General features: G+C 41.0%; 1 protein-coding gene across 1 annotated transcript in view; it reads left to right on the top strand.

Annotated features, from left to right (window-relative positions):
• Positions 1–23,302: 23,302 nt before the first annotated feature.
• Positions 23,303–24,966, top strand: part of LOC144470408 (follistatin-like) — a 39,272-nt gene continuing 37,608 nt past the window's right edge. Inside the window, exon 1 of the mRNA XM_078181493.1 lies at positions 23,303–24,357. Within this exon, the coding sequence (XP_078037619.1) occupies positions 24,102–24,357 (256 nt within the window). The 5' untranslated portion in view covers positions 23,303–24,101. The remainder of the gene's footprint in view (positions 24,358–24,966) is intronic.

The following is a 24,966-nucleotide window of genomic DNA, read 5'->3' as shown; positions in this document are numbered from 1 at the left end:
CATAGTCTAGGAACAGAAGATGAATTTGATCTTAATCAGAAGATTGCGGATCTCTGCTTGAATTTGCATCTCGATTCCTCGACTCAAAATAGAATAAAGTGAACGAATAAATTTTCTGAGGAGTTAATAAAAGACTCTCGTCAATCCTTTACCTTATTTCGTCATTTTGTTAATTAGTACAAGAGTTGTTCTAACTCAAAGAAAGAAAAGTGTTAGTGGCCAGCACTAATATTCTTTATAACATGGACGAGCCTAGCCAACTATTTTTCAGCTTAAGACTTTTGGTTAACATCTGCCATGCGATTTAGATATAAATTACTCGCCCCGTCGAGGGAACGCATACTTTATCGCTTAACTTTAGGATTTCGCTTCTCTCGGCCTCGATAGCCAAGACGTATCATAAAAAAAAGGAAAGTTCCGAAGGGTAAGTCCCATGGTAGTTTACTACGGTAGCCAGCCGTAATCACACGTGGAGGAATTTCCTCAAAGAAAGGGTGCTAATAATAAGCAGTAATAATTCGTCGCTATTACTGGCAATTACGTGACGCCCTAGCAGATCAATATATTCATATAATTAACCCTATACACTCGAGTGGTGACTCGATAAAGACCGACCGATAAAAATGGCATCATATTCCAAAGTAATTTTTACATTATCATATTCATTTATCTTTAAAAAAAAAAAACTACTAAGAGTCTAACTGACAAATGAGTCGGAAAAGTCATTTTCATACGCATAAAAGACAATAAATTATGTAAAATGAAAATACTGTAGGTCAAAAATATTATATTGAATTGAGTTAAAATGGCTTCGAGTGCAAAGGGTTAAGTTATTGTGATATAGTGATATATTCATATATTCGTCTACTTATATATTTATATATTCATAATTCATCTACTTATATATTCATATATTCCATGATATATTGACATATATAAAAACTCTATAATATGGTAATATATAAACTTCTCCAATTTAATTTCGCTATAATACTTCACGCTTATATATCATAACTATAATACTTCAAAATATATTACTCACAGAAAATCTGAGCATTATACTTAGAACGCTAACAGTTCTCATCATACAGTTAGGGTAGTTGTCTCAATTATCGTACAAAGAAGCAAAATTCTCGTTTCAAGCCCGCGTTACTGGCTGCGTTGCACCGCCGCTGTCGCTGTCGTTGCATTGCCGCTGCACTACTGCTGTTACTGCATTACTGCTGCTGCTGCTGCTGCACTGTTGCTCGATTGTTCGAGACCGCGTGCTAAGTCTCCGCGTTCTTTGGTACGATCGACTAGGAAGTCCCGAGGGGTGTCGATCCACCGTTTTCTTCTGCATTCACACGAACGCTCTGCCGACCGCCTAGGCTCTCGCTCTCTCGCGATTTAATCTGGCCACCGTGTTTTGCAGCCGGGAATTGTCTGAATGGGAGCTTAATGACTTCTTTGTGCTTCGGAAAAAGGCACGGCCCGGTATTGTTGCAGGGGCTTATTATGCAAGCGGGCACGATTGGTTACGTGCGAGGAGACTGTTTCGTCTGCGGGGCTCTCGCGGTTTTCTGGTAATCCTTATGGTTTCAGGAAAAATCGGTGTCTGCAGGACGAACGTGTCGCTCGTTGCGCTCGGTTTATGCCGTATTCGAGGAATTGTTGCCTGTTGGTTCTGTTGTTAACCGCGGTTACCTAAAAATATCGCCGTGAAAGTCGCTCTCCTTTGAGGAAAGAGTTATAGCGGAGGTTCGCAGATGCAAGATATGCATTTTCGATTTTTACGGCGATTTTGATGGTACGTTTTTCACGTAGGGTGCTTGATTCTGGTTATTTCAGTGTGGTGGTAATTTTTAGATGTTTTCAGCTTCTTTTTTACTTTTTTGTTATGCTGTGGTATGTAGGATTGTTGGCGGTAATTTTTGCAATTTAGTATTGTTATATTGTAGACTTCTTGTGGGAAGCGTTGGGATATTAGGAGAGAATTGTTTAATTTGAGGAGCCGAGAGGATATTGCTATTATTCTTTAATTTATTGGAATGTTAATTATGTTAAACTGTAACAGATAGGTATTTGTATCTATAAATAGCTTTTATATTTTAATGAAAATGAAGCACATTTTATAAAAGCAACTTCCTTTTAGTCAATATATATTTATTCGTCGCGTTTTTTAATTTTTTTCTTGGATTAATTTCACGAGTTCTTTTTTAATTAGTCTTTCCAATCTTTGTAGTAATTTAGTTGTTATTTCAAATCCTATTTTAATGCATTCACGATGTTTTATATTATATCCATATATTTAAAAAGAATATATCGTATGAAATGATGTGTTTCCAATGAACGAAATGCAATGATGAGGTTAATTAATTATATAAGTGACGAATAGTTCTCATTTTATTATACAATTTCGACGATACAATGCTATAAAATTTAATAGTAAACATAAAACACTAGATAACATAGATTGAATGGAAAATTACAATTTAGGTTATGGGACAGGTGTCCTAATACTTCTCATAGTTGTGAAATTAACAGTATTATATATGTAGTATTTTATGATTAGTATATTATATCAATAATATTTTATTATATAAAATTGTATATTATAGTATGTTATATCAGTTATAGTGTATTATATCCAGTATATTACAGTATACTTTTATTGTATAGCATTTAATATCAACTACAGTCTATTATTACTATATAATATATTATATCACAGTATAACATTACTGTATAGTATATTATCGTATATTATATCAGTTACAGTATATTATTAATATATTAGTATACTATATCAATCACAGTATATTATTATATAGCATATCATATCAATCACTATATTATATCAGAGTATAGCATTCCTGTATAGTATATTATAGTATATTGTATCAGTTACAGTATATTATTAATATATTAGTATACTGTATCAATCACAGTATATCAATCATATTATTATTATTACTATACCATACTACATCAAAAATATTTGATTACCCAAAACAACAAAATTAATACCCAATTAAACAACACATCTTATCCTCAAATTCACAAAATAACTTTAAAATACGCAACGGAAAACTCTGCCGCCAAAAACTTGTCCAAGCTATTCAACACTCTTCTAAAAACCATGATCGAAACCATGCCAGACAAAACAATGATCGAACGACGATCGATCAATGGACTCGACGGGAATTTTCCGGGAACACGCGTGCGCGCAGGATACATAGAAACCGAAAGCGAGAGAGATCGAGCGCGGGACCAAAGCGAAGATGATCACGCGACGAGACAACGTCGGCGACGACGGTTCTCGAAACGCGGCGGGCTCTCCTGGAAGCCTGATAAAAAAGACAGAGGCCCGCGGGAGTAAAAAAGGCGAACGATCGGTATTTTTATGGGTCCAGAAGCTCGGTGGGTGTGCACCATGCCGTTCTGTTTATCGTTTCGTTGATCGTAACATTTAGGTTTCGCGCGAGATTTCTTCTTCCTCCTCCTCCTCCTCCTCTTTCTTCTTCTTCTTCTTCGTCTTCTTTTTCTTTCCTTTTAGTTTTCTCATTTCGTTTTTTCTTCGACGGTTTTGTCACGGGGTTTACCGACAGGTATTTTTGGACAATGCGAACACGTCGCCGCGGTGGAAGACATTTTTATTCGGGTAATCTTTTCTCGTCACTTCGCTGTCGACGACCGGCACCACCACAGGCATTGTTAATAGGCGATCGTAAAACATCTAAAAAAATCTCCATAGCTTCGCGAAGAAATAGTTTTGTACGAGCTACATTTTTGTTCAAATAGACGGGGCATGGTTTCGTTTTGTAATGTGTATTTTTGTGGGTATGTTGGTTTGTAGTAAGTTGGAGATTGGATACGTTTAAATTTTCTGTGATTTTTGTTGCAATATGGGGTGGCTGTTTTGAAAGTGATACGAGTTCTTTTTGTTGAAATTGTGGTATTTAAAGGATGTGTTTTAAAGGAAAGAGTAATATTATATCAGGTATGGTATATTTAATATAATTTATAATATGGGCAATATTTATTTAAGATATCACGTGAAACATGTGACATGTGGTATAAGTTTTAATATATCGAATATGTATGAAATATGTCGTATAAAATATATTGTATGTAATATATCATATAATATATACAATATACGATAGAATTTATAATATATTAAGTATATCGTATAGCATAATTTTTAGTATACCTAATATATATTTAATGTATCATATAATATGTATACTATGCAATAGAATTTGTAATATATATATAATATATACTATAATTTTTAATATATGTACACATAGAATATATCTGAAACATACCATACAATATATAATATAATATAGTAGTATAATAATATGTATATATGTTACTGCAATGAGCAATAAAATAGTAATTAATGATCTCAGGACACTTTCAAAATAAATTGGCTCATATGTACTTAAATGAAGGAATTAGTTAAAAAAGTTATGCGTTAAATATTATTTATTAAAAGAAGAAACCAAAAACTGGCTATTTGAACTAGTTTAGTAGTTTCATGTCTAGTTTATTGTCAAGTCAATATTTTATTTTACAATATTTGGTTTTTAATTTCGAGAAAATGAACGAATTTACGAAACTAGAATTTTGTGATCACTCTTAGGTTTCGAACAATATCTTTGAACTATAACTTAAAGTTATAGCTTTGAGTAATAGCTTTGAACTATAGCTTTAAGCTATAGCTTTAATAATAGCTTTGAACACTAGCTTTGACAATAGTTTTAAGCAATAGCTTTAATAATAATTTCGGACAATTTAATATTAGTTTTAGCACAATTTAATAATAGTTTTAAGCTTTAATAATAGTTTTAAACACTAAAAATTTCAACACAATAATATACTATAATATACCTCGACATAACCTCCCACACCTTGCCACCTTTCCAAAAACACTTTCTTATAGCTGGAACGATAGGCGAATTCAAGGCGAGTGAAAGGAGACGTCATTCGTTTCCGTCGAACGACCACAGCGGCCAGAATATCACTGGACTCGATCAAACCCCTTTTTTCGCTACACGACCTTACTCTATTAACCCTTTACGCCCGAAGGCATCTTACCTATATAAATCTAAAATAATTCTTCCGACTTACAATATTCTTATCTTATATAATATAATTTATTTCTCTTTCAACAATTTCATATTATTATTTCATACCTATATATTAACAATTTCATATAAATATTGATATGATAATAATATTTCATATATATATAATAATAATATTTTAGGTACATAAAAATATTTTATATACATAAGAATTATCTTGGAAATTAATATAAAAATATCACTAGCACCCCTAAGTCACCACCCTACAGCAAATAATTAATAACTCCCAATCTCTCGAACAAATCTACCCAGAAAAATTCCAAAAATTACTTCAAACATTCTTAAATAAATCCACAAAATCCCGATACGACAGGTTCGTTCGTTTTTCCGGAATAAATTCGTAAAGGTAGGTGGCTCGCGCGTCTAGACTAGAACGGCCCCATAAGGATTAATGGTAATGTTTTTGCCATGGCCGCGAGAGCAAAAATCCGGCGACGGGAATCGCGATAAGAGAGAGCCCGTGTGGATGCTCTAAACGGGTATTCAGTCCGGTGGCTGGGATCGCCTTATATGTTCACGTCTATCAGGAGGGGGAGGAGGGGGGGGGGGCGGGGGCCCCGAAAATCAATTCCACGTCCCGGCCCGGGGCTTTCGGTCTCTAACCTTTCTTCTTCTGCGGCCGCCTAAATCGTCGTCACCGCCGCCGCCGCCTGGTATCACGTTGCACGCCCGTTTCGTCCGCGGGCTCGTTCCATCGAGTTTTTCCAGTTTCGCGCAGATTGACAGAGACCGGCTGGGGCCTACCATATAGAGTATCTAGCCAGACGGTGCCAGGTATGAATGGAGCGCCGCCGCTCCGCTGTCGCATCACAGCCTCTCTTCTCTCTTTTTCGAGAGAGAGAGAGAGCGAGAACTAACTCACGAAAGAAAGAGAGAGAGAGAGAGAGAGAGAGAGAACTCTCTCGATCGCAGCCCAGCCGGCGGCCGCAAGAAACGCGGCCGCAAGAACGCGCCGGGGGAATCCAATAAACACGAAACGCCGTACCCCGTGAATACGAAGGATCATTTTAATCTTCGCCGGTCGGGGGATCGTTCACGGGCGACGAGACCTTTAAATTATTTCGTACGAGGACCGTGTGCGTGCCCGCCGCGATGTGGACGAGCCTTTAACACCAGTTTATGGAGCTACGGGCGCCGCCATTTTATTTCGCTACGTGCGCGGTGCGAAAATGGACTTTTAGTTTTAATAGGGAATATTTAGCGTTTTGGAGGCATAGAGTTTTGATTTATAATAATTATAAGATTGTATCTGTTTTATCAATGTTATTTAAAATGTTTGGAAAATCATTTTTTAACTCGTTTTTATTGCGAGATGATATATGCGCGGATTTTAGAATGAAATTCAATGAATATGAAATCAAATAAATAACATGGAATAAAAATTAATCGCATGGAATAGAAATAAATAAAATGAAATAAAAATAAATAAAATGCAGTAAAGATACATGAAATTAAATTGAAGAATCTTAATGCTGTTAACAGTTTGTAAATAAAAATGTGGGACCGGCTATCTCGAAATTCTAAAAATACTACCTAATCTATTTATTTATAAAAAAATTCTTAAAGGTACAAAAATTATAAAAACTCGCACTTTAATGCATAAATTGCTCCAATAACAAAATAGAACAGCCACGAGGCATCCGAAACAGTTTTAAATTCATAGTTGAAGTCAAGCGCAAAGGATTAACCCTTTGCACTCGAAGCAATTTTAACTATAAATATGAAATAATTTTCCAGGCTCGTAGTATTTTTATTTTATGCAATAAAGTGCACTTTTATGCGAACATAATTCATTCTTGCGACTCATAGCAACAGTTTCACTACTCAACAATTTTTAAAATCTAAACTTTATTATAATATAATAAAAATTATTTTGCAACGTAATAGAATACTTTCAGTGGTACCTCAGAGTCACCATTCGAGTGCAAAGGGTTAAATGAAGGAAGTACAATTTAGTAAGCTATTCCAACATTGTCAAGCGCAAAGGATTAAATGAAGGAAGTAAAATTTATTAAACAATTACATTATTGTCAAGCGCAAAGGATTAAATGATGGAAGTACAATTTATTAAACAATTACAACGTTGTCAAGCGCAAAGGATTAAACGAAGAAACTACAACTTAGAAAACAATTACAACATTCTCAATCGCAAAGGGTTAAACGAAGAAACTACAACTTAGAAAACAATTATAACATCGTCAAACGCAAAGGATTAAACAAAGGAAGTACAATTTACTTCGATAAGGAAGTAGAATTATTCAGACAATTACAACATTGTCATCTGCCCCCAATTCCATTTATTTCCTACGAATTTCTCGTATCACATGATCGTCCTTAGGATCACGGTGCACCCAGCACGCTGCAGCAGCAGCAGCGGCAGCAGCAGGCGGTAGCCTCGGGGTCTCTCGCTCACGGCAACGAAACGCTGGCGCAAACGGGGTCTCTCTTCTCTTCTCTTCTCCTTCGGGCGGTGCTTTCCCTCGTCCCGCGCATCCCTTCCGGCGTGCACACGCCGCGCCGGCTCGTCCATCCGTCCATGCGTCCGCGCGCGCGTCCGTCTGCCTCAGATTCCGTCGCCGAACAGTGAATCACGTCCATTGACTGGACGCGCCGGCCAGACGGACTGGGCCCGACCATATACAGACTAGATTCACTCGCGTAGCCATCGGTCGTGTCCGCTCCGCGAGAAGTCGATGCTCTCTCCGTTGGAAAAGGAGGAGGACGCCCGGTTGCCTTGCTCGCCACCACCTCCTCCTCCTCCTCGTCCTCGTCCTCGTCCTCATCCTCCTCCTCCTCCTCCTCCTCCTCTTCCTCGTCCTCATGCTACTCATCCTTCTTCTCTGTAGCCGCGCTTCCTGTCTCCGTCGGTAGCTATGCCATTTGCAAGGCATAATGGGCCGTCGATCGTCCCGGACGCCAGTCATACAGGTGTTTGATCATGTGGATAGGTGTTCGGATTCCTTTTTCGGGATGGCCTTAATGACGGTTTCCCCCTCCCCTCCTCCTCCTCCTCCTCCTCATCCTCCTCCTCCTCTTCTTCTTCTTCTTCTTCGTCTTCTTCTTCGACCCCCTTATTCCACGAGCATACACACGTACACGCGGTTGTGTGCACACACTGCTGTCTCAGGACTCTCGGACTCGTCTTCATCGGATCGATGATGTCATGGCTACCGGTCACTTTTGCGCCGCGATTCACCGGACTCGGAGAGTTACCGGCGAACGATCGACGGCGGTTGTGCAGACGATAGGATCGAGCTTTTTGTTGATCGTGATCGGTAGGTGCTGCGTAGAGAGGATTTCTGGGATGAGGATGATCTTGGTTTTCGTGGTGCGTTGTTATGGATCTTTGATTTCTTGTAGGTGCGGTGGGTTGGTACTAATTTTGGAGGATTATTTGGGATCGGGGATTTATGTCAAGGCTGTGTCAAGGGTTTATGGGGTTTTGTTGGAGGGATTTTATTTATTTCGTTTTAATTTTGGGGTGGGATTTTGTGGACGATTTTTCTTGGGGTGCGTAGAGATTTATTGGAAATTTGAGTATATTGTGAGATCATAATAGAGCGGAAGAGCGAGAGAGAGAGAGAGAGAGAGAGAGGTGAGCCTAGAGTCTAGAATATAGAATTTATAATATAAAATATAGACTCTAGAATCTAGAATCTAGGGTATAGGATATAGAGTCTAAAATCTATAATATAGAATATAAACTCTAGAATCCAGAATATAGGATATAGAATCAGGGATCTATAATATAGAATACAGATTCTAAAATCTAGAATATAGGATATAGGATATAGAGTCTATAATATTAGATATAGAGTCTTGAATCTAGAACCTATAATATAGGATATAGAGTCTAGAATCTATAATATAGAATAATATAGACTCTAGAATCTATAATATAGAATATAGACTCTAGAATCTAGAATATAGGATCTAGAGTCTAGAATCTAGAATATAGAGCCTAGAATATAGAATATAGAACGTAGAATATTGGATATAGTATCTTTAATCTAGAAAATAGAATCTACCCCATAAAGTGCCGCACAAAAATCACTAGAATACACAAGAATCCCCATAAATTCAAGAAACATAAAACAACACCTAGAACATCAAACGACGAATTGCATCAAACGACACCTCTCAATCCACCCCATTATAAATCGCATAAAAATCGCCGAAACCCACAAAAATCGAGCCACATCCGCATCGACGTCGACCACTTTGACACCGTATCGACGAATCCCCGGCAAGATGCATTTTCTCCAAGAGACAGGTGTAGAGGTTAATTGCGACTTAATGTCACGGTATCTTCCTGGGCCGTTTAAACCAGTAGTCCATCCGAACGGATCCACGAAAGAATCGGCGACAACACGCCGCATTTATTTTACGATCGGACGCGTCTGGTTGCCGCCGCCGCGTAACAACACTTTCTCCTCTTTCTAAGAAGCGAACGATATAAAAGAGCGGTGCTTGTTGCAGGAATAGCGGCGAGAGGGCAGGCGAATAATTGGCGAATCGAGCGGGGCGAAGGGAGGACGGCTGGCGGCTGGCGAAGGCGAAGATACGCCGCGCGGCCCGTCTCTCGGTGGGATACGATCGTTCTTGTAATTCGAGCCTTGCGTCCTGCGAGATGTGCTCGTGGCACTGATCGATGCACCCTGATATATAGGGTACGCTGCAAAATTGCGGTGCAATCGTGAGCAAGGAGTCAATTGCTCGTGGAAGACAAAGTTGCGGCCTTTTCTTCTCCTTTTTTTTTTTTTTTAAACGATTCCCACTCGACCGCAGCCCCGGCCCGAGGAGAGAGTCGGGGATGCAGACAGGATGCCGGCGGTGCTCCTCGATGCACTCCGTGAACGCTAGACTGCGGATTTTGACGCGAAAATTGGACGCGTTTGTTGCTAGAGTCGAAGGAAGAAGGTAAATGCCGAGATCGGTCGCTTTTATTTTTAAATCGATTTATTAGGAATTAGATGAGATGACGACTGTTTTAAATTCTTATAATTACTTCTTGGAGTTTAAATTAGTTTAGTTTTGTTGTATATATGTATGAAAGTATATGATGCATTTTGTAATGCATTTGTTGCGAGAAGTAGGAACTAAACGGCGAGATCGTTCGCTTTTATTTTTAAATCGATTTTGTTAGGTTAGGGATCAGATGATGGTTGTTTTAAATTCTTTTAATATTTCTTGAGTTTTAAATTGGTTTAGTTTTGTTATAACTGTATAAAAATATATTATACATTGTGTATAGTATATATTTGATGTACCTTTGTAACAGTAATATATTATAGATTTACGTACAGTATTATATAATATGATATACTTATACATGATATTGTATGTAAGTATATTTATATTTAATACATATATTTTTATGTATAATATATATATAATACAGTATAATGAAATTTGATATAGTATAGTGTATATCCCCTGGGTACTCTGTGTAAGCCCGGGATAACAATTAATTGATAAATAAATTCGTAGTATTAATATAGTGTAGTATAGTTTTAATATTGTATGGTATACTGTATTATAATATTAATATATTATAGTGTAGCGTAGTATTAATATAGTATTAATGTGAGTCACTGTACATACATAAAAATGTACACACTACTCACGAACTATATTAAAGAATATACTCTTCCAAACTGTAACAAACTCCCTAAAAATACTCAAAGAAACAAACTAACAAACAAACAAAGAAAAAAAGAAATTAATATTCGCTAACAGCAACCTCCACGAGTCCCAAAATTAAAATTTCACCTCAATGGACCAAATTCTATCGCCTTCATGAAATTCAAAAAGAACAAAGAGAAGACTGGCAGGTTCGTTGCACCGGTGCACCGGCCTAAGAAGAACGGACGGACGGACGGACGTTCGGATTTCCTTCCTTGTCGAAGTAGTTGAAACCTAACTGGCTTCATTGAAGCGTATCAGAATCGCGTGCCGTAAACGCGGTGATACACAAAGGAAAAGAGATCGTCGGAACGAGGCTAGGCCGCCGCTGCATCCGGTCGCAGCCGCTGACCTTGACTTGCCTGGAGTCTATTCTTCGACGGTGACCATCGAACTCATCGGCTAACTAGATATTCACCACCTGTCGCCGTCGTCATTATAGTCGTCATCATCGTCATCATAGTCGTTGTCGTGGGACTTATCCTTCGGAACTTTCCTTTCTTTATGATACTTCTTGGCTGTCGAGGCCGAGAGAAGCGAAATCCTAAAGTTAAGCGATAAAGTATGCGTTCCCTCGACGGGACGAGTAATTTAAATCTAAATCGCGTGGCAGATGTTAGCCAAAAGTCTTAAGCTGAAAAATAGTTGGCTAGGCTCGTCCGTGTCATAAAGAATATTAGTGCTGGGCACTAACACTTTTCTTTCTTTGAGTTAGAACAACTCTTGTACTAATTAACAAAATGACGAAATAAGGTAAAGGATTGATGAGAGTCTTTTATTAACTCCTCAGAAAATTTATTCGTTCACTTTATTCTATTTTGAGTCGAGGAATCGAGATGCAAATTCAAGCAGAGATCCGCAATCTTCTGATTAAGAGCAAATTCATCTTCTGTTCCTAGACTATGCGTCGCCGAGAAGCGTCCTCGCATAAATCCGGAGCTATTCTTATGCAATTCGAAGTCTGCTTCGAACTGTAAAGATCCTAAAAGTTTCTCCAGAGTCCTGCTATTCTTAAGCATTCGACGAATGTCTTGAAAATCGTCGAATTATTCGGTTGTCGAATAAATTCGCAGAGTTTTCGTCTTAGAAGGATTAGTCAATGTACAATTTAAACTGCTGTAGCTTTGCGATAAAAAATCTCAGTCAGGTTTGTTTTCTACCGAATTGAAGAGTGAAGATTGAACTTTGTTCAGTGGTAAACGACGTGTTCGAAAATAATTTTACTTAGTTAGGGCAATTTGTTCAACTCGGTAATTTTTTGTGGGAAAATGGTAGTTTTCAGTGGGACAAATATGGTCTCATGTTTAAAAAGTTGCAATAGCAACAGTGCATCGAATTTAAAAGCTAGGAATATAGTTTTAAAGTAGAGACTTCAAGCTTTAATTTAGAGTAAAAGTTATTAATCTACGATGATTTCTCGCGAAGTTATCGTTGGTCAAAGTTTTCTAATTTTGATAAAAAGTCAAAGTAGTATATTGGCTTGAAGAATGAGTTCGTAGATATTTTATTTTAGAAGGACCCGGGCATTAATTAACGAAATAAAATACGCTGTTCGATAGATATCTTTCAGCTCTAGAAGACTGTTATATTCACTTTTTTGAATAACTTAATTGTTCATGATTTTTAAAGCTTAAAAATGTAGAGAGACAAAAATCAGCGTTTTCGATGTCTGCTACAAATTCATATAAATCGACTGTAATATTACTATTTTAATTGGTTCCAATTGCTTTATATAATATTAAATGATATAGTATATGTATACTTAAGACTTTACTACATTACATAATATAATATAGTATATTATTGCAAAATAAATAATTTTATATTAATAAAAGCAATAATTCTACGAATTTATTCGGCAAACCAATATCGCTCTCTCCCTCTCTCTCTCTCTTTCTCTCTCTCTCTCTCTCTCTCTCTCTTTCTCTGTCTCTCTCCTCCCACTCTCCCCATCACCGTTGGCCCAGCATTTCTCGGCACTTCGGCTTCCTCCCCTTTCGTTCGCTTTTTATCCCCGCACCGTCTCGAGGAGAGACTGCACTTGCTAGCCGGACGTTTCCGTCCCCCGACCGTCTGATGTTGGTAAATTTTTCACGCCATCGTAGTCGATAAATCGATAGCACCGCTGTTTCTTCCGGTGTGTGCGTGGGGGGCATATCATCGTTTCGGTACGCGGCGATTTATTGCGACAGCGCACGACCGTGTCACACTGCATACACTTTGTTTGTCCGTCGCGCGATTAATAGAACGCTCGACACACCACCGCCGCCCCGGGACTCGCGCGCTGTTGACTCTCGGCACGTTGTTCCGCGGCGCTGACTTTTTCGGGTCACCGGGAAACAGGAACGATTTTTGACGGAAGTATTGTCTTCCCGGGAATTAACCCCTTGCGGGCCAACTACGTGCCAAGATCGTAAAAGGGAAGATTTTATGGGTGATGTGGTCAATATGAATTTTATATGTTGTATTATGTATTATATGTTATATATTTTATATGGTCATTATAAATATTAATTGATAGGAAATGTTTTAATTAATCAATGTATATAGAGAAAGACAGGACGAAATATATACATTATACAATATGCAATATAGAGAATGCAGTATACAATATACAGTAGGCAATATACAATATACCGTAGGCAATATATAATATTATATATAGATAGAATATAGAATATCAAATATATGTAGATACAATATAGATAGAATATAGAATATCAAATATATGCAGATACAATATAGATACAATATACAATATAGATAGAATATAGAATATAAAATATAGCTACAACACAAAGCTAGAAAATCTAGTATTCAGAATCTAGGATATGCAATATAGAATCTAGAATTTAAAATGTAAAAACTACAATGTAGGATATAGAATCTGGGATCTATAATATAGGATATAGAGTCCAGAAACTACAATAGAATATAGGATATAGTATCTAGAACATAGGATATAGCATCTAGAAGCTAGAATATATGATATAGAAGCTAGAATATATGATATAGAATCTAAAATATAGACTGAAGAATACAGAATATTGGATATAAAATCTAGGATCTAAAATAAATGATATAAAATCTAGAATCTAGGCTCTCGAATTTAGGATATAGGATATAGAATCTAGGTTCTAAAATATAGGATATAAAATATAGAATGTAGAATCTAGGATCTAAAATATAGGATATAAAATATAGAATGTAGAATCTAGGATCTAAAATATAGGATATAAAATATAGAATGTAGAATCTAGAATATAGACTCTAGAATTTAGAATGTAGGATATAGAATCCAGGATATAAAATATAGAATGTAGAATATAGAATATGGACTCCAGAATATAGGCTCTAGACACTAGATTATAGACTCTAGAATCTAGAATATAGACTCTAGAATATTCGATATAGAATCTGGAATATAGACTCTAGAATATAGATTATAAACTCTAGAATAAAGAATATGGAATATATAATATAGACTCTAGAATAAAGAATATGGAATATAGAATATATACTCTAGAATAAAGAATATGGAACATATAACACAGAATACAGAATACAAAATACAAAATATCCTACAAAATAAAGAGCGATCTCCGAATCTAAGAAGCTGTACACACTTCGTTGGGAATAATCGCTGCTCGTTGCCCGATTCGTCTATTTAAAAACGCGAGCGCCTGTTCAGTGTCCGTGTAACAGTTCGCACAGGTTTCGATTGCGTAATCGAAAAAAATCTAACATGAACGAAGAAAGAGGAAGAAGAACGCGTCTAGACGATAGAACTTAAGGAAGAGATTGTTTGCTTTTGCCAGTGACGCGTTCTTTCTCGAGAATGTACCGTGGGGTTGGACGGTTGGTAGGGGCGAGAGAGGGTGGTACGAGGTGAAAAAGAGAACGAGAGAGAGGGGGGGGGGGGCGGTCTCGATGAGAACCAGGAGAACGAAAAGAAGAAGAGACCCGAATCGTTTTCAGATTTCTTGAGTTTCGCTATAAAAGACAGATCGACGACGACGACGTCGACGACGGGGGCGGAGGAAGTTCGGTTGAACTCGCGAGAATTTCATTGCACGGTGCATTAAAATGATGGGTTCGTTCAACCGTGTTTACCCCGGGTCCCTCTTTCACGACTTTGTCGGCCAACGGTCTTCTCTCTACGTTTTCTCTCTTGGCTTTATTTACACGTCCCTTTGGACGCGATGTCGAACTCGGCGAAGAAAGTAATTTCGTCTGGTTCTTCTTCTGCTGCCCTTTGTCCTTGGTAGCCCGCGTTCTACGGGGCTGCGCCCCGCTGCCGATTATTAACGGAAACTCGTTTATTTCTGCAATGGGACGCCTTAGCGCGCAATCAGTGTCCTAGCATCGTTTATGGGAATGTTCAGTTATGGTGATTAATTAAGTGAAAAATTTAATGAGGGAACTCGGACGAGAATTTTATTTTTTGGAAGTTTATATGAAAGACGTTTGTCATGATATATAGTTTATAATATAAATTTTATGAAATATGTTTTTAATGGTAAATATTTTATTTAGATTCTTGTGTTATGTTTTGTTGTAATGTGACGTGTAAGTTTAAGGGTTTTAATACGATGCTTAACCATGGCATCTCATATTGTTTGAGGTAATGATTATAAACAAAGCTATTTAAATGTAAAATAAATTCATATGTAAAATAAATTAGGTATAGTTTTTTTTTTCAATTTGAAGCATCTTGAATTATGTTGAATGGACTTGGGCACCTTCAAATTTATATATCGTATATAAATCGTATATTATATATCGTATATAAATATTATTTATATAATAATGAATCTGAATGTTAATTTTGAAAGTGGCCTAACTCCATTCTTGATAAGGAAACGCATATTATTCACTTAATAATTGCCACTATTTTAATAGGAACTATAAATTTAACCTTTTGCACTCGGCGCCATCGTGGATATTACCTACCAGCGCTTAGAAACAATTATATTATTATATAGTATACGATATATATGTATATATGTATATATAATATTATTATAATAATATGTTATAAATTATATATTGTTATAATAATAGTTGCAAATCGCTAATAAACTTTAATGTTTAGTCATATACTAGAATTACGATGTCCCCTGAGAGGGGACAGCCGAGTGCAAAGTATTTAACACCCTTAAATACACTCAAGCAGTATGACTCATTAATATCCAATACGTATATGTTTAAATTCTTTGAAACGCAAACCCTTAAATATCTCGATTTGAAGATAAATAGAGTTAGGCCGCTTTCAAAATAAACGGCTCAAATATATTCTCACTGACTCTTCCAGCGCGTCCATCGAAAATGACATTTACCATCCCCTTTGTTCTCTGTTCTTCAAGAGAAGGGTATTACGACTGAATAGTAAACGAAGTAAACGAAAGGAAGAAAGGAAGCAAAGAAGGAAGGAAAGGAGGAAATAGGGAAGGGAGCAAGGAAGGAAGGATGCATGGAAGGAAGGAAGATAGGAAGGAAGGGAGCAAGGATAATAGGGAAGCAAGACAGGAAGATAGGAAGGAAGCAAAGAAGGAAGGAAGCAAGGCAGGAAGATAGGCAGGTAATAAGGAAGCAAGGAAGGAAGGAAGCAAGGAAATATGGAAGAAAGGGAGGAAGGAAGCAAGGCAGGAAGACAGGAAGGAAGGAAGATAGGAAGGAAGCAAGGAAAGAAGCAAGGAAGGAAGCAAGGAAATAAGGAAGGAAGGAAGCAAGGAAATAAGGAAGCAAGGGAGGAAGGAAGCAAGGCGGGAAGATAGGAAGGAAGGAAGATAGGAAGGAAGCAAAGAAAGAAGGAAGCAAGGAAGGCAGGAAGGAAGCAAAGAAAGAAGGTAAATAGGAAGGAAGCAACGAAATAAGGGAAGAAGGAAGGAAGCAACGAAATAAGGGAAGAAGGAAGGAAGGAAGCAACGAAATAAGGGAAGAAGGAAGGAAGGAAGGAAGGAAGGGTGCAGGTACGTAGTGGGGGTTCCGGTACCGTTTGAAGGGGATGTGCGCTGCAAGAAGCGCGTGGTAGGTCCGGCTGCAAAGGTATCGTCACGTGGCCAAGGGGGCGGCGCCGTTTTCTCCGTGGCCGCCCGGTATAAAAGAGAGACGTACCACCGGTGCATCCACCAATTACTATTGCACTTTGCCACCGGGACGGAGGCAAGGTCGGTGTGCAACCCTCTCGACTCCGGACACCGCGGTGTCCTTTTCCGCGGGCGTCGCGCCGCCGGTTCGTTTTCCCGCTCTCCCCCTCGTCACCTCTTCGATCTCCGGCTGGCCCGTCGACGTCGTTCCACCCCCGTGTGACTTCCGGTCTACGTTCGCCGCGGCAATCGAAGTCGCCGGACGCTCGTTTCTCGCGCGTTCGCCGTTTGAAATAATTTAACCCTTTGCGGTCGGAGCCATCTTCACTGAAATCGAAAATGTTCTTGCAAACTTATAGCGTTTCCATGGTGTTCCCATGGTAAAGTTATAACGTTCACGTAGTGGATAATCTTGGTAAAAATTATTTCGAAACGTGGCATAATCATTTTCAGTGACGCCTTCGACCGCAAAGGGTTAATCTCTTTAATCGGACCTTCAGCGAGCCCTTGGTTCTGTTGAGGGTGACGTGTGACACGTGGCGGAAGAAGGGACTGATCTACTGCGACCCTTGTCTCGCGATCCTCCGGAGGAGTTTCTTTCGACTTTCTTCGACCTTGTTCTACGCTGTGCCTGGAAACATTTGTTTATTGTGTTGTTCCTCTGTACTATTGTCTTTTGTTAACTCTCTGCTGTTTTAATTGAGTGCGCTTTGTTTTTTTAATTTAGTTGTGATTTGTTTTTTTAGTTGAGTCGCGATTTGTTTGTTTAGTTTGAGGATAGTGTGTTTGATTTCTTAAGTTGAGTTTTACTGTGTTTTTGGTGCGTGAGTTATGCTATATTTTTATAGTTAAATGCGCCCTTTTTTTCGTTGAGTTGTACTGTTTTTATTGCTTGAGTTATGCTTTATTTTTTTATTTGGGTATAGTTTGTATTTTAGTTGAGTTAGATTATGTTTTATTTACTTAGGGTGCTGGCAGCGTAGGTTAAAATCATTACGTCAAATTATGTTCGGTCGAGTCATTTAAGAAACATTATTGGGTCAAGTACTTCGCTTCTGTCGCCGTTTCCTGTCGGCAATCGCTCGTTTCTCTAGCTTCTCCTAAGAGAAGCTACAAAATTAAGAGAGAGAGAGAGAGAGAGAGAGAGAAAGAGAGAGAGAGAGAGGGAGTAAAAAAGAACATACAAAAATACTTATATAATAAAATATATAAATATCGTAGATCATTTAGAAAAATTCTAGATATAGAGTTAAAATGGCGGCGAGCGCAAAGAGTTAAATATTAGGATCTCGTCAAAGGTGAATATAGTCAAAATAAAATTTGAAATGGCACCAAACGGAAAGGGTTAAATATTAGGATCTAGTAAAAATTAAACTTAGTTTTAGAGTTAAAATGGCACCGATCGCAAAGGGTTAAATATTAGGATCTCGTCAAAGGCAAATTCAGTCAAAATAAAATTTAAAATAGCGGTGAGCGCAAAGGGTTAAATACTAGGATCTCGTCAAAGGAATATTTAGTCAAAATAAAATTTGAAATGTCTCCAAGCGCAAAGAGTTAAACACTAAGATCCAGTTGAAATAAAATTAAAAATGACAACAGACGAAGCGCGAAACTCGGCGGGAACACTATTCCCAATCGAATAAAATCGTCCAAGAAGGACTCATTGATCGAAATCCGCCGGTGGCGCAATTAATTACGGCGTATCATTAAATCGCGGTCGCAGCGGAGAGGTTCGGCATCGACCGTGGCGAGGAAACGGAAAAGCAAAAAATCCGAAGCGAAGGAAGTGAAAGGAGAAGTGACAGGAGGACGTGATTTTGATCCCGGCGCCATTGTTCTCCCTCCAGTGCCACCACCGCCATACCGCCGTACCGCCACTGCCACTGCCGTCGCCGTCTATCGTTTCCACAAAAATTGCCCCCGACTCGAGTATTTCGTTACCATCTCCCTATTCTCGAGTAGCGCGCGCTACTGTGGCTGCTGCTCTTCACGGAAGAGCTCAGGAAAACGTCTCGGGGAGAAGAGATCGAAAAGTTAACGACCCTGCGGTTTCGGCGAGCATCGAAAAACAAAAGCACGACTGACTACGGATGGGCGCAACACCTCTCGTCGCCTCCTTTTTTACGAAAATTCTTAAGGAATTTATGCAACGGAGATGGGAGGGAGAACGGCTGCGAGACGATTCGGAGAGAGAGAGAGAGAAACCGATAGACCGAGATAGATAGAGAGAGACAGATAGAGGCAGATAAAAGGAGACAAACAGATACAGATAGACTGAGACAGACAGAGACAGACAGAAAAAGATAGACATATAGAGAAAGACAAACAGAGACAGACATAAAGAGAGAGACATACCGAGACAGATACAAAAAAACAGGCAGAGACAGATAGAAAGAGATAAGCAGATAGAGAGTGATATACAATGGCAGATAGAGACAGTTAGAAAGAGATAGACACATAGAGAAAAACAGACAGAGACAGATTAGAAAAAGACAGACAACGACAAACATATGGAGAGAGACATACAAAGACAGACGGAAAGAGACAGATATAAAGAGATAGACAGAAACAGATAATAAGAGACAGACAAAGACAGACAGAGAAAAATTAGAAAGAGGTAGATAACGGCAGACATATATATATATAGAGAGAGAGACATACAAAGACAGATAGAAAGAGACAGACAGAGATAGACGGAGAGAGAGAGAGAGAGAGAGAGAATGGAAAAGGAAGATAGAATTTCGGAAAAGAAAGAAAAGAAAGAAAAAGGGAGGGCAAAATCAAGCGAGACAGAGAAAGTAAGAGAAATAAAGAAAGAGAGCTCGCGAATTAGAGAAAAGAAAAGGAAGAAAGACACAGAGGAAAAGAAAGAAAACGTAAGAGAAAGGAAGAGTAAGAATGAAAGAACGTAAGAGAAAGAATGAGAGACCGTAAGAGAAAGAATGAGAGAACGTAAGAGAAAGGCAGAGAAAGAATGAGAGAGCGAAAGAGGTGGAAAGAGAGAGGTAGAGTGGAGAGAGAGATCGCGGCTCTAAAAATACCACGGGCGGAGCAAAAAATACAACGGGCTGCGGGTGCCTGTGTTCGTCGATCGTTTTCGTTCCCGGCTGGAATCGCGGCGACGAGGTAACGCCGCGACAGGGCCGTGTCCTGTGCTTTCCTCGTGTGTGCTCTCCGGAAAGGAATACCGGAAGTAAAGAGAAGGGGCCCTCCGGTGGACGATTCCGAAGTCCGATACCCTCGAGCGATCCGGGGGCCCCGACAAAGGAGGCGCATCGCGTCGTCGCCGGCAAGAAGAAGAAGAAAAAAAAAGAAGACGGCCGAACGAAAAGACCGGCGAAGGCAAGAAGAGACGGAGGCGCAAGACGGAGAGAAGACGGAGGCGCAAGACGAAGAGAAGACCCGGAGTGCCACGGAGAAGCGTACCAGCGCCTGTGAAGGGAGAGGTGGGGGACAGAGATAGCTGGATAGGGGAAGGGGGAGGTAGGGAAGGAGGAGAGGGAGAGGAAGGAATGATGACGGAGAGGGAAAGGAAGAAAGGTTGAGAGAGACAAGGAAAGGAAGAAAGAAAGAGTGAGACAGGAAAGGAAGGAAAAATGAGAGAGAAAGGAAAGGAAGAAAGAAACAGTGAAACAAGGAAAGGAAGAAAGAAAGACGAAGGAAGAAAAGAACAGAGACAGAGAGAGGGAAAGGAAGAATGGAGAAGCCAGAGAAGGAAAAATGAAAGGGACGAAAGGCAAAAGGAAAAGGGGTAGCCGAGAATAAGAAACAGAAATAAAGAAGACAGCGAAGAAGAAAGAAAAACAAAAGAAGAGGAAGGTAGAAAGGTAGAAGAAGGAAAGAAAGAAGAAAGAAGCCAGAAGAGGAAGGGCAGAATAAAAGGACCGAAGAAAGAACCAAAAAAATTATAAAAAAGAACATGCACTGAAAAATGGAGAAAGCGAAAAACAGACTAAGGGAAGAAGAAACGCAAGAAATAATAAACGAAAGAAGAAATCGAGGAAAGGAAGGAAGAAACCAAAAGAGGAAGAAAAGAAGAAAGAGACCGAAGAAGGTGCCGAAGAAATTGTAAAAGGAAAAAGGGAACTCGAGAAAGGAAGAAACAAATAACAGAAGAAAGGAAACAGATATTGAAAGAAAGAAAGCACCAAAAGGGAAGGGAGAAATAAATCAAAAGAGAAGAATTAAAAAAGAGAGAGAGGAACAGAAAATTAAAGGAAGAAGAAACTGTAGCAAGAAAGATTGACAGAAGGTACCAAAGAAAGATTGATAAAATGTGACCAAGTAAAAAGAAGAAACCCGAGAACTTGTTAAGAAAAAGAATAAACCGAAGAAAATAGAAACAATAACGAGGACCTAATTAAATAAAAAAGTAAAGCAGGAAAGAAAAAAGGGAAGTGGAGAAAGCAGCGAAGAAGCGAATAAAGTAGTATAGAATGAAAAAGGAATAAAAAAAGAAGCAACCTAAGAGATAGAACAGTAGAAGAAATGAAGAAAGAAGAACAAAGAAGGAAATGAGGAAAGAAGAACAGAGAAAGAAAAGAAGAAAGGAGGAACCGAATGAAGAAGTACAGTACAGTAAAAAAAGGAAGGGCCGCGGTAAGAGCGTAGAGAAGGGCCGAAAAGAGGAAAGAGAAGAATTCAGCATGGAAAGAAAGAAAGGGGCGAAAGAGTTGAAGAAGGGGAGAGACGATAAGGAAAGCGTGGGAGGAGGAGGAGCACGGGAATAGTGGAAAGAACGGTGGTCGTAGCACTCGGAGGAAGGAAGGAAGGTGGCTCGGGGCCGGTGAAGGGCAGGAGGATGCAAGAAGTACCGATGGAGGAGGAGGAGGAGGAGGCAAGGAAGGTGGAGGTGGTCGAGTCGGAGGTGGATGAGGGGGAGGGAGGTGGTGTAGTAGTAGGAGGAGGTGGAGAAGGAGACGATCATGCATGCATGCATGCATGAGACAGGCAGGCGGACAAACAGGCGGACATAGAGGCATAGAGGCAGATAGGCGAGCCGCAGAGAGCCGCAGCCGCGATCGCGCGCTCCAAGAAGGGAAGTGGGGACAGCATAACACAGCGCGGCCGCGTGTGCAGACCGCTTTTGCAGAGCTTCTCGCTCGGCACACGGGGAAACGTTCCGCCTTGTGCTGCTAGCTGCTGCTGCTGCTGCTGCTGCTGCTGCTGCCGCTGCTGGCTGGCTGCTGCTGCTGCTGCTGCCGCTGCTGCCTGCCGACTGTTGACTGTCGACTGCTACTCTCAGTCTGTCGGGCGGCCTCGTGCGCGCCTGGTTTCCATCGACGAATCCGCGCGCCACGAAACTACCCGCGGAGTTTCGAGCGGCTCGAGAGCGGGCCGAGTCGAGTCGAGTCAAGCAGAGTCGAGCAGATTCGAGGCGCGCGAGCAAGTCCGTGTCCAACCGTGTAGTTTCTCGCGACGGGAAAATCCGTCGGATTCACGCGATCGCCGCGGAGGAGGATCGAGTGTGAGGCAGGTCCAGGCCGCCGTTTTAAATCGTGCGGTCTCTCTATCTCCAAAGCATCTTTTAGCATAGAGAAAGAGAGAAAGAGAGAGAGAGATATATAGAGAGAGATATATAGAGAGAGAAATAGAGAGAGAGAGAGGAAAGCGCGCGGTCTCGTTAGACACGTGTCTAGAGGATGACGGTGCTGCGACTGCGGATGGTCCGCGGATGGTGCGCCGTTGTGCCGTGTGTCGGCCGATCTCGATGATCGGCTCGTGACTGGAGGACGCGTGCCTTCCAGAGAGACAGCTCGAGAAAGTAAACGCCGCCGGTCGGTCGGGACGGTGACAGGACACACTCGACCGCTCGGGCCCGGGAACGAGAACGAGAACGAACACACGCCGCCGCCGGTTCTCTACAGGTGTTTCGAATCGATTCGTACCGCGGCCACGAGGCCTTCCTCGACAGAGAGCCCCCGTCCGTGCTCCTTGTGGATGGTGTGATGTTCAGTGAGTTTCCTTCGCCGGACACGTGATCTCTCTCTCTCTCTCTCTCTCTCTCTCTTCTCTCCCTCTCTTGCTCTCTTCCTCCACCTCTTTCTCCGTCATCCTCTCTCTCTCTCTCTCTATCTTCCTCTCCGTCTCTCTCGCTCCCCACCTCCCTCTCTCTTTGTTGCTCTGGTCTGGACGGGGTCCCGTGTCGAGACACGTCTCGTCGCGTGCCTGTTTCGGCTTCGGGTCTCGCAGTTTCTCCCGAGCCGCGCGTTCACCGGACGTGAAGTTTCACCGCCGCGAAACCCGGCCGAACGCGGACGAATCGGACGGAACGGAACGGAACGGAACGGACAGAGAAACACGAGCAGGAGGAAATTCGACGGAGCGCGCGGTTGATATAACGGACGGCACGATCGATTGGTGTGTTAGATGTTGTCTCGAGGTCGAAGCGTCACGATCGTTCCGCGGTGGGCACCGGTGGCGCGGCGTCTCGATTGAAACGAGTCCCATTTCGCGCGGGATTTCCGTCGCGACTGGTTGCCTGCTGTCCGACTAGACGCACACGGTTGCACAGTGCGCGTGTCTCTCTTTCTATCTCTCTCTATCTATCTATCTTCCCTTCTCTCTCTGTCTTTCTCTCTCTCTCTAGCTTCTCTCTGTTTTTCTCTGCTCTCTGTGTTCACTGTTAACCAAAAAATGCAAACAGTGTCCCAAGGACCTCCCTGTACTACTCGGTGAGTCGCGTGGCACCGATTCGCGAGCCGGCGCCGCGACGCGACGCGCCGCACCGTGAGATCATCGTCGATCGTCGCGACTCGATAGTCGCGTCGCCGACGTCGTCGTACCACAGACTGACGGAGCCGAATAGCGGGGAAGGCCAGCGGAGGAGAACTAAAAAAGAGGACGGTCGTCGTCGCGTCGGTTGCCGATCGGAAGCGCGGCCGCGCTGCTGCACGCGTGCACAACACCGTATCCACGGCGCGCGCGGTGATCGAGCCAGTGCGGAGACGAGAGACGGGGCACGGAGTCGGTTTTTTGAAAGGAGCCGCCGTGAACGGGAGAGGATCGTGCGCGTAAACGATCGAACGTTTTCAGCGAACGGTGTGTAAATGACGAGGCCGGCGGGTAGGAGGTGCCGAACGGATACGTGGTAGAAACGACGGTAATACGGAGGCGGGCGCGCCCGATTATTCGGTGGAAAAACGCAGTCGCGCTTCGGGTGTCGTGGTAACCGACCGTAAGGAGGCAGATGAGATGTGAAGCACGAGGACTACGCGGCGCGGTGCTGCCCGGACCCAAGCCGGAAGTCGTGAAGCCAAAGCTGACGAACGAGCACGGAGGACGACCGGCAGGACAGCCGGCAGGACACGCGGCAGCTCGGACGGCTACCTGGCGGGGGACGCCTGAGATGACGACCCTGCGACGGGGTATCCTGGCACCCCGCTACAACATCTACGTCCTGGTTTCTATCGTCGGACTGTTCCTGCAGACCCAGACCGCGACGGGTGAGTACAGTCCAACGTTTGCCATTTACCTCACTTCGTGCGGCGATCGCTGCTGCAACTCTTTCGAAAAACGAAATGCAATTTCAAAAGTGTATATCTGCGGTATGATGCTGCTCGTGTAATGTTTCATTTATTAGCAATGCTACGGAGGAAGGAATCTCGCAGAGATTCTCGTAAGACTCTAACTAGCTTTGGGAAATCCTAAGGGCAGCTGTTTATTTAATATTGCTTCGTAAAAGTGACGTGCATTTAATTCGATTTTTCGCCAGTATTATCGCGATGTGTCAAATGACGGGAATTTATCGAATAAGTTTTTTATAAATGCATCATTGCGATCTTAATAATCGTAAAGTGATAAATTTAACACGAATTGTTTCGACGAACTCCGTAGAACTGGAATTATATCACACTGAAAATACGCTTTTGCAATATGTCTAGTTAATCGCTCTACAAAATATCTAAATTTTTAACGTCTCCAATCCAATACTCTTTACATACTCTAATCTTATTATCTAGCACACTATAGATCAAGCCATGTTATACGAAAACCTCAGTCGCGAAAATTTTCGCCACGTTACAAGAATTCATGTAACACTCTACCCTACTGCA

This window comes from Augochlora pura, chromosome 1 (genome assembly GCF_028453695.1).
Source record: "Augochlora pura isolate Apur16 chromosome 1, APUR_v2.2.1, whole genome shotgun sequence".
Lineage (NCBI taxonomy): Eukaryota > Metazoa > Arthropoda > Insecta > Hymenoptera > Halictidae > Augochlora > Augochlora pura.
The sequence above is the reverse complement of the archived record's forward strand: the minus strand, read 5'-3'. Positions and strand labels throughout refer to the sequence as shown.